At 45.4% G+C, this 11,077-nt stretch overlaps 1 protein-coding gene across 2 annotated transcripts in view; it reads left to right on the forward strand.

The window, feature by feature from the left end:
• Positions 1-1,600: 1,600 nt before the first annotated feature.
• FGD4 (FYVE, RhoGEF and PH domain containing 4) overlaps positions 1,601-11,077 on the forward strand; it is a 237,048-nt gene continuing 227,571 nt past the window's right edge. The window contains exon 1 of one of the 2 annotated variants that reach the window (XM_017507903.2): positions 1,601-1,987. In XM_017507903.2, the coding sequence (XP_017363392.1) occupies positions 1,741-1,987 (247 nt within the window). In that variant the 5' untranslated portion in view covers positions 1,601-1,740. The remainder of the gene's footprint in view (positions 1,988-11,077) is intronic. The other variant, XM_017507911.2, reaches the window with a different exon arrangement.

The following is an 11,077-nucleotide window of genomic DNA, read 5'->3' on the forward strand; positions in this document are numbered from 1 at the left end:
ATATATTTTTTGGCAGGCACTGTGGCTCACAGCTGTAGTCCCAGCACTTTGGGAGGCCAAGGTGGGAGGAATGCTTGAGTCCAGGAGTTGGAGACCAGTCTGATCAACATGGGAAAACCTCATCTCCACTAAAAATAAAAATATTAATAAATAAAACTACTAATAATTAGCTGAGTGTGGTGGCATGGGCCTGTAGTTCCAACAAGCGGTGGGGTTGAGGCAGTAGGATCCCTTGATCCCAGGAGGTCGAGGCTGCAGTGAGTCATGATCAGGCCACTGTACTCCAGCTTGGGTCAGAGTGTGACCCGTACCTAAAAAACAAACAAGCATTTTCTTCAAGTTAGTATTTAGCTGGTGTTAAAAACAAAAACATGACTTGATAATTTAAAAGGACTCCAGGCTGGGCGCAGTGACTCCAGCCTGTATCCCAGCGCTTTGGGAGGCTAACGCAGTAGGATTGCTTGAGCCCTGGAGTTAGAGACCAGCCTGGACAACATAGGAAGACTTCCTCTCTATAAAAACTACAAAAATTAGACAGTGGTAGTGGTGCACACCTGTAGTCCCAGCTACTCAGGAAGCTGAGGCAGGAGAATTGCTTGACCCCAGGAGGTCGAGGCTGCAGTGAGCTGTGATCACACCACTGCTCTCCAGCCTTGGTGACAGAGCAAGACCCTGTCTCAAAACAAACACACAAAGTAAAAGGACTGTAAAGTGCACTCCTAATTAAGTCCTGAATGATGGAGGGTCTGCTGCTCCTCTGGAAACCTGTGGATTGTTAGTTCTACCCCTCTTCTTTCTTTCCTTTTTTTTTTTTTTAATGAATTGAGAGGTGCTTATGTTGCCCAGGCTGGCCTCGAACGTGTAGCCTTGCCTCCTCAAGTGCCAAAACAAGTAGCCTGAGCCACCGCAGCTCCCTAACCTTCCTCTTTTACTTCCACACTCCTTATTTCATTTTCTGTGCCGAACTCCTGGCAAGATGTTTGATTCAGTGGAGTAAGGACACACTTCGGTGCAGAGACGCCAGCTCTGCAGTGCTGTGTGACCCCACTCTAGGTTCAGCACCTTGATTTCCTTATCTGGTGCTACTTATTCGGTAGTTTTAGGACACAAGATTATTATCAAGGGTTCAGCACAACGGCTTGAGACACATAAGCGACCCTCAGAATGTGGGTCTGCGAGAATGCAAGCAACCTGGACAGGGTTCAGAGTAGCTGGGCTTCTCGAATGCACTGCGTGGCCCGCAGTTGAGCGCGGCCCCGCCTCGCAGCACCCCAGGTGTGCGGCCGCAGGTGCGCGCCCCCGCGGCTTCCCTCGGCCGACGGGCGGGGCGGTGGCGCGGCAGGGCGGGGCCGGCCCGAGCGAACCAGCTCCGGCTCTGGGGCCTCGCCCAGGGCGATCCGCTGGGCACAGCAAGTACTTGGCGGCTTCCCCGGCCGGGGGAGGCGACGGCGGCGCAGCAAACGGGCTGAACCCTCTGCGCTCTCCTTCTCCCGCCCTTGTGGGCCTGCCGGCGATTGGCTCCAGAGAGGAAGGGGTGGAGGCCGTCCCGGGCGGGCGCTGCGGTGGCGGCTTTGGGTGAATGTGGGAGCTGCGGAGACCGGGCTCCGCCGCGGCTGCAGCAGGAAGAGTTGCAGCCGACTCCCCGCGACGCCCGCAGGGAGCGTCCCGAATCCGAGAGGGAGAGAAGGCTGAGGAGACGCCACAGTAGAGGGCGCCTTCGGAGTCGCGTCCAACCCGGGTATGCAGGCGACGCCCCCCAGGGGCGGCTCGCGGCTGGACGGGGGCGGGAGGGGTCGCAGAGCGGCGGCGGAGCCCGGCACGATGAGCGGCGATGGCGGCTTCAACTTCAGGCGGGTGGCGATCCGGAGGAAGTCCAACCCCTCCTACCTGCCGCCCGGAGTCCCCCGGCCCTGGAGCAGGTCCTTGTCGCACCCGGGACGTGCAGGGACGGCTGCCTTCAAGGACCAGGTGCCCGCAGGCGCCACAGGTAAGCGCCTCGGGGCTTGGGGGAAGGGTAGCCCGGAGCGTGAGGGCGGGTGAGGGAGCGCCCAGCGCCCTGCAGGTGCGCCCTCTCCGCCCGCTGCGGAACTGGTTCGGGAGACTCGTTGTGGAAGGCTGCGCTCGGCCACCCACTCCCTTAGCTATGCTGTCCCTTCGCCCAGAGGATGTTGGGTGGGAACCCGCCTAGCCCTGGAGATGACTTCTCAGAGAATTCCGAAAGTAAAGGTATAATCCTTTTTTTCCTCTCTCTTTTTTAAGGAATAGGTAAGACCAGTTTTCTAGCTACTGAAACTTAAGCTGCTTCACTAAACTCCTGCTTTGGGGAGCCGGGGCGAAGGCCTAGTACGGTGAAGGGGAGGCTGGTGTCCGCCCAGGTCTGATAACCTAGGTGTGGTGAGCAGCCTCCTTAGTGCCTAGGTTTCCTTAAAGGGAAGCTTGACTCCCAGGCTGAGTGTGAAAAGCGGCACGTCTCTCCTAAGAAAACCTGTTCCTAACATCAGAAAACGGAATCATTATTGCTGTTTTTGTGTTAATAAGTTCAGGTATCGGTAATGCGGTGTGTTGATTTCTGAATTCTCATCGAATCTTAAAGAAGTTCTCAAGGTTATCTATTCAAGGCCACATAATCTCCCCTGTGTTGTAAATGTGTTCTCTTCTTCCCAGGCGAGTTTGAAACTAGGGATTTCTTTTTTCTTTGATTTGCAAAACTTCTTTAAAATCCCCTCCTCGCCTTTATGCGGTAGCCAGAGATGTCTGTTATGTAGGCCAGCTTAGGAGGCAAATCCTCATTTGAGCAGCAGAAATACAAATAATTCTAATTACTTTCACGCATTTCACTATAATTAAGCAAATACGTTATGACAATTTAAATATGATAAATGTTAGAGCTTTCAAATGTTCTCTTTTAGTCCTGGTCCTAAAGTTGTAGTAGGCATACAGCAGAAAAACATGAATTAAAAATATATAACTACACTAAATAAGAGCAGAAGTTTTGAGGTGAGAAAATACGTAAACAAGTAACTGAATTACCGTGCTTTCGATCTTCATTTCCTCGTCTTCAAAATGAGGACACTAGTGAAAGAGTTTCTGAATTATCTTCCAGTCTTAGGCGTGAGTCACTCAAATTAATGGGAGAGCGTTTTCTTCCTTATCAAATGAAAATGGTTTGCTTTGCATTGAAGGTATTTATTTAATGATTTTTCAAGTTATTTAATATACAGACTTTGTTAATCATCAGCTGTTTTCAACAGGAGGATAGTGGGCACCAAATTCTTTATTTCATTTTTTTGAGATGGAGTCTCACTCTTGCCCAGGCTGGAGTGTATAGGCACTATCTAGGCGTACTGTGACCTCTACTTCCCAGGTTTAAGCGATTCTACTGCCTCAGCTTCCCGGGTAGCTGGGATTACAGGCATGCGCCACCAAACAACTAATTTTTGTGTTTTTAGTAGAGACGGAGTTTCACCATGTTGCCCAGGCTGGTCTCCAACTCCTGACTTCAAGTGATCCATCTGCCTTGGCTTCCCAAAGTGCTGGGATTACAGATGTGAGCCACTGCACCTGGCCTCAAATTCCTTATGTTATCATTTTACTTAAAATCACCTGCCTTCATTTCAAACTCAGTGAGTAGGTGAAAGAGGAAGTACCCTCTTAGCAGTAAGGGTAAATGGAGTTGCGGCAGTCTACAAATCATTTCTACAAGGTGGCTGTGCTTATAGAAGAAAGATTTTTTTTCTTTTCCATTCTCTCTCTCTCTTTTTTTTTTTGAGATGCAGTTTCACTCTTGTCCTGCAGGCTGGAGTATAGTGGCTTGATCCTTGGCTCACTGCAACCTCCCCGTCCTGGGTTCAAGTGATTCTCCTGCCTCAGCCTCCCGAGTAGCTGGGGTTATAGGTGCCTGCCACCACGCCGGGCTAATTTTTGTACTTTTGGTAGAGATGTTATTTCACCATGTTGGCCAGGCCTTTTTTTTTTTTTAAGAAATGCGGTTGCTTGGCACGGTGGCTCATGCCTGTAATCTCAGCACTTTGGGAGGCTGAGGGGGAGGATCGCTTAAGCCCAGGAGTTTGAGACCAGCCTGGCAAAATTTCGAAACCCTGTCTGTACAAAAAATGACCCGGGTATGATGACACACACCAGCTGAAGTGGGAGGAACGCTTGAGCTCAGGAGGTGGAGGCTGCGGTGACCCATGATTGTTCCACTGTATTTTAGCCTGGGCAACAGAGAAAGAGAAGAAAGATAGAGAGAGGAGGGGAGCCAGAGAGAGATGGGATCTCACTGTGTTGCCCAGGCTAAGGCTAGAGTGCTGTTCATAGGTGCTATCGTAGCTCACTACAGCCTCGAACTCATGGGCTCAAAGCTGTCCTTCTGCCTCAGCCTCCTAAGTAGATGGGGGAACTGCAGGCACATACCTTTTTTTTTTTTTTTATTCAAAGAAAATTCAGAGCAGTTTTTAAAAATGGAGAACCTAGCAATACCTTTTCTAGGTGTGTTACATTGTTTCGATATTGTAAGCTGGCTGAAACTCAAAGTTCTTGTTGCTATTTTCAGGGTCAAAAGTAATTATCTTGCCGGGCGCGGTGGCTCAAGCCTGTAATCCCAGCACTTTGGGAGGCCGAGGCGGGTGGATCACGAGGTCAAGAGATCGAGACCATCCTGGTCAACATGGTGAAACCCCGTCTCTACTAAAACTACAAAAAATTAGCTGGGCATGGTGGCGCGTGCCTGTAATCCCAGCTTCTCAGGAGGCTGAGGCAGGAGAATTGCTTGAACCCAGGAGGCGGAGGTTGCGGTGAGCCGAGATCGCGCCATTGCACTCCGGTCTGGGTAACAAGAGCGAAACTCCGTCTCAAAAAAAAAAAAAAAAAAAAAGTAATTATCTTAATAGGTACAGCCATTCCCCTTCCCATAATAAAATCTATAATATTTGTAGAAGAATGATCTAGTGTTTTGAGAATTAGTCTCAAACTACTGGATGACCACACCCTGTTCAATTTTGGAAGGGTAAAAAATAATTTAGAAAGTGCTTCCTTTTTTATTTTTTTTCCTCCCACCCCTCTTTTTAATTTTATTTATTTATTTATTTTCAGTTCCTTTTTTTACTCAAATCTGCCTCCCTATTAGTTCAATAGTCTCATTGAACTATTTATCATTAGGTAATTAGTTTCTTCCCCTTCATCAAAAAGTAAACCAGATTTAAGTTACGGAAAAGTGCTAGTTCATTCTATAGCACCTAGAAAAATATTTATATATGAAAACCACAAGATTTAAACACATTACAAAGTAGGCATTACTCAATGAAAATGTTATTTTCCCACTTAAGAAGGTACAAAAACTGAAAACTCAAGAACTTGGCAGATAATTCCATTTAGCATTGCTGTGTCATGTTCTATGGTTATAAACCCTGCTGCTTTTAGAGTTCTATACTTTTTGGCCAGAAATAATGAAAATAAAGTGTACCAACTGCACCCTTTGTATATTCCTGAATGTGAAGCTCCCCATTTAAGTGAAGCAGAGAGGTGAAGTAATTAAGACATAGACTTTGGGGTTATATAGCACTCATGTTCCAGTCCCTCTTCCATAGCTAGCTCTGTGAATTGGACTGTCTCTTAATTTATAAGTTTCCTCATCTGGACAATGGAGTTAACAGTCCTTATAATCGATGTAGTGACAGATGCCTGTAGTCTCAGCTACTTGGGAGGCTGAGGCAGAAGAATCATTACAAGCCAGGAGTCGAGGATGTAGTATGCTAGATTGCACCTATGAATAGCTGCTCTATCTAGTCCCTATGAATAGCTGCTCTACTCTAGTCTGAGCAACATAGCAAGACTCCATCTCTTAAACCGACCCCCCCCTCCCCCGCAAAAAAAAAAAACAGTACTTCATAAGATTGCTGGCAGGATTAAGTAAAATTGTATAGGTAAATGTCTGGCACAAAGCAAACAGTATCATAACAAGGATACTTTTACTCATCTGTGTCTTCAAAAGTCTAGCACTAGTACTGGCATATAGGAGATATTCTATAGATAGTTAAATTAATGAATTAATGCTGTCCCCCTGTGATGTTCACAATAGCTACTATTTATTGAATGCATTTTCTTTTCTTTTTTTTTTTTGAGACAGAGTTTCGCTCTTGTCGCCTAGGCTGGAGTGCAATGACACAATCTCGGCTCACTGCAACCTCTGCCTCCCAGGTTCAGGTGATTCTCCTGCCTCAGCCTCTTGAGTAGCTGGGATTACAGGCACCTGCCACCATGCCCAGCTAATTTTTGTACTTTTTGTTTTTTGAGACAGAGTTTTGTTCTCTTGCCCAGGCTGTAGTGCAATGGCACGATATTGGTTCACTGCAACCTCTGCCTCCCAGGCTCAAGCAATTCTCTTGCCTCAGCCTCCCCAGTAGCTGGGATTACAGGTATGTGCCACCACGCCTGGCTAATTTTTTTGTATTTTTTGTATTTTTAGTAGAGACGGGGTTTCATCATGTTGACCAGGATGGTCTCGATCTCTTGACCTTGTGATCCACCCGCCTCGGCCTCCCAAAGTGCTGGGATTACAGGCTTGAGCCACCGCGCCCGGCCAGGTTTTTTTTTAAATAGAAGGTGACCTGAGAAAAATCTGCCTTCCAGTGCTTCACCCCCCGCACCCCCCTCCCTGCTTTTTTTTTTTTTTTTTTGAGACTGAGTCTTGTTCTATCACCCAGGCTAGAGTGCAGTGGTGTGATGTTGACTCATTGCAACCTCCGCCTACCAGGTTCAATCGATTCTCCTGCCTCAGCCTCCAGAGTAGCTGGGATTACAGGTGCCTGCCACCACACCTGGCTAATTTTTGCATTTTTGTAGAGACAGGTTTCACCATGGTGTATAGCCTGGTCTCAAACACCTGACCTCAAGTGTTCCACCCACCTTGGCCTCCCAAAATGCTGGGATTACAGGTGTGAGCCACCATGCCCGGCCCAGTCCTTCCTTTTATGGATGGAACCTTAGTCCCAGATCTCAGGTTCAGCTTTTTCCTATTGTGAAAACCCAAGGCCAAAACTTTCGGTCCCCTGCAAGGCTCTTAGTCCCCTAGGCTTTCAGGTTCCTGGCAATGGCTTTGCCCCTTGGGCAGCATGGTCTTACAAGTTAGTTACTTGTAGTTAGATTTAGGGTTCTTTTTTTTTTTTTCTTGCCCTTGGGCACCTCCTTTATTTTGTTATGAGCTCAGCAATGCATTTGTTGTATCTGAGTATCTGTTGTAGTTTATTCAGCATCTGGATGCTTTGTGGTGAGGGACTTTTTACATTATTTACTTGGTAAACTTTCTATGTGAGTACAGTTCCTTTTCTGGTACTCACCATGGCTGGAATGCTCACATTTTCAGCATATACTCCAGTATCCTGAGAACTTCAGGATTAATTAGAGGACTAATTTCATCTTTATTTGAGGAAGACGGATAGAAATTTTGGTAAGAGCAATACGAAAAAGTACTATTTATTGAATTCTGGCACTGAACCAGGACTATGTGTATGTTACATTCAGTTCCTATAACAACCCTGCAAAAATAGGTGGTATTATTACAGTTTTAGAGATGGAAAAAACAAAATCCTATTACAGCACCCTGTATCTCGTACATTTCAGAGGCAGGATGCAGACTTGTATCACTGGCTTCAGTACTTTCATGCTTGTTAACACCTGTTCTCAAGGTTTTCCAGGACTTTGAATGGCCAAATGTAAAGCAATACCGATACGTCATTTGTGTTCATATGTTAGAGCTAATATTATTTGCAATATTAGCAAGCCTATATTATGTTTTTAAATAAATCTATCTTTAGTATTAGGATCATACAATGTTTTCAACAAGTAAAGATTTATAATAAAATGATGGATGGTGTGTATGAATATCATTAATGCATCTTGTCTTTCTGTTTTTTGAGAGAGAATTCCGCTCTGTCACCCAGGCTGGAGGACAATGGTGTGATCTTGGCTCACTGTATCCTCCATCTCCCAAGTTTAATCAATTCCCCACCTCAGCCTCCTGAGGAGCTAGGAATACAGGTGTGTGCCACCACGCCTGGCTAAGTTTCGTATTTTTAGTAGAGATGGGATTTAGTATAGCTAAGAGACTGGCATACTTTTTGCTCATTTCTGTTTGACTTCTAATCGCACTTTTTCTATCTGTACAGGCCTTTCCTACTTTGCCCTTTTGTCTCAACTCCACCCTCTCCCTCTTGAAGTAGACCTGAATTTGTGCCCATATACAATTTTTATCAGACTAGGGCATCTGAAGTGAGCTCAACTGACCTGTCACTTCAGACTTGGTTTCTAGTCTCCTTTGTTACAGCCCCTCCTTTTCCTAATCTGGCAGATAAGCCCAGTCCTCAGAGACATTTCTCCTCTGTTACCTTCCATGATTTGCCTCTTTTCTCTCATTTATAGGCTACTTTTCCCTTCTTCTCCCCCAGTGAGGTCATCCTAGACTTTACTTATTTATTTTTTTGAGAGGGAGTCTCACTCTGTCACCCAGGCTGGAGTGCAACAGCATGATCTCAGCTCACTACAACCTCCACCTCCCGGGTTCAAGTGATTCTCCTGGCTCAACCTTCTGAATAGCTGGGATTACCAGTACCTGCCACCATGCCCAGCTAGTTTTTGTATTTTTAGTATTTTTTAAACATATGGGCCAGATGCTGTGGCTCATGCCTGTAATCCCAGCACTTTGGGAGGCTGAGGCGGGCCAATCACCTGAGGTCAGGAGTTCGAGACCAGTCTGGCCAACTTGATGAAACCCCATTTCTACTAAAAATACAAAAATTAGCCGGGTATGGTGGCAGGCACCTGTAATCCCAGCTACTCGGGAGGCTAAGGCAGGAGAATTGCTTAAAACTGGGGGTTGGAGGTTGCAGTGAGCCAAGATTGCGCCACTGCACTCCAGCCTGGGTGACAGAGTGAGACTCTATCTCAAAAAAAAAAAAGAAAATGCTAGGAGGTGAAAAGTCAGCATGTGGAACCGTATAAATTATATGATACCCCAAACTGAAGAATACTGAGGGGTCATTGCTTACCATTTTAAGTGCAATGCAGTATAAAAATCAACTCAAAAAGGCATACTAGCTGGGTGCAGTGGCTCACTCCTATAATCCCAGCACTTTGGGAGGCCAACGTGGGCAGATCACCTGGGGTCAGGAGTTCTAGACTAGCCTGGCCAACATGGTGAAACTTTTAGTCTCTACTAAAAGTACAGAAATTCCCAGGGCATGGTGATGGGTATGTGTAGTTAGTCCCAGCTACTTGGGAGGCTGAGGCAGGAGAATCACTTGAATTTAGGAGGCGGAGGTTGCAGTGAACTGAGATTGTGCCACTGAACTCTAGCCTGGGCAACAGAGCGAGACTCCATCTTAAAAGAAAAAAGAATAAGGTGCATAGAGAAAAAACATACAAATTTATTAACATGCACATGTGAGAACCACAGAATGATTACCCAGTATCGCAGTGGGGCCCAAATACTTACATAACCTTATTTCAGAGGGGAGGAGGAGATAGGGAATATTGGTAATTCTGCTGAGTAATAATTGATTACCATGGAGAATGAGTGGATGAGGGAAGAGAGATTAACATGTAAATGATTCTCTTTGGAAATGGAATGATTCTGAGAGACAGACGATATTTTGTAGAAAGATCTGATCAGGTCTGGTTACATTCTTGGTCATCTTTTCTTCAGTAGATAGTGAGATAACCAAGGGAAGGAAAAATCATTGTTTTTGTTGGGTCTATCTGGTGTTTATGTAGCTTGAGGAAAAGTCTCTTCCTAATACCTTTTGATTTCTAAGGGCTTTTAATTCAAAATACTCATTTCAGGAGGCCATGTTTTGGAGTGGAAAGTTCTTGTGCTCCTTTAATTGGAAGTTTTTAAATTATGTAATAGGCTGGGTATGGTGGCTCATACCTGTGTTCTAGCACTTTGTGAGGCGTAGGTGGAAGGATTGCTTGAGCCTAGAAGTTCAGGCCAGGCTGGGCAATAGGGAGACCCCTTTTCTAGGAAAAAAAAAAAAAAATTAGCCAGCCATGGTGGTGCATGCCTGCAATCCCAACTACTCAGGAGTCTGAGGCGGGAGGATTGCTTGAGTTTGTGAGGTCAAGGCTGCATTGGAGCTGTAATTGCGCCACTAAACTCAGGTCTGGGCAACAGGGTAAGACTCTGTCTCCAAAAAAGAAATTAAAAAAAAAATTACAGCCAAATTTGGTTAAAAATAATTACCAGGGGGTTGGGGGACTAGAGGAGGGATAGCATTAGAGAAATACCTAATGTAGATGATGAGTTGATGGGTGCAGCAAACCACTATGGCACATGTATACCTATGTAACAAACCTGCATGTTCTGCACATGTATCCCAGAACTTAAACTATATATATTAAAAAATTACCAAAAACCCCTCTATAGACAAATAAAGCTTTTAAACAAAATGATCTTCGTTTACTCTGCAGAAAGTTGTCTAACATGTAACATTTATGTGCTGTGTAAATTATGCTGTCATATTAATGACTTACCAGTATGTTAGCAGTATTGGTAATTTTTATCCTAAAAGGGGGAATATGATGCATAATTTTAAAGCCACTGTTGTGTCTAAGAGAAACCTTCAGAGGAAGGCACACTTTGGACTGTGCTGCATCCGTCTTTGGGGAACTGAGCATCTCATTTGTGCCCTCAAGGTCATCCAGGAGCTTGTGTGTGCTGGCTTATGCATCTGGTTGGAGCAACAGCTTGCTGACACAATCTGGAATTCTCCCTAAAATCTATAAAACCAAGTTATAATGCAACCAACTTGGGCATGCTTTCTCAGGACCTCTGGAGACTGTGCTTCGAGCCATCACTCATGTTTGGCTTAGAATAAACCTTAAAAATTTTACAGAATTTGGCTTTTTCTGTCAACAGGATTGAAGGCAATTGTATTCTTCTTTGGGGGTCCATTTCTAGGTAGATGCAGGAACTACAGAGAACAGCCTCATGCTGTACTTTGGGAGAGAAAGATAACTGAGAGATAGGGGACGGAAGGTCAGAGAGACCTTGAAGCTGCTTTTTTTTTTTTTTTTTTTTTTTTTT

Source organism: Cebus imitator, unplaced genomic scaffold, assembly GCF_001604975.1.
Source record: "Cebus imitator isolate Cc_AM_T3 unplaced genomic scaffold, Cebus_imitator-1.0 Scaffold385, whole genome shotgun sequence".
Taxonomy (NCBI): Eukaryota; Metazoa; Chordata; class Mammalia; order Primates; family Cebidae; genus Cebus; species Cebus imitator.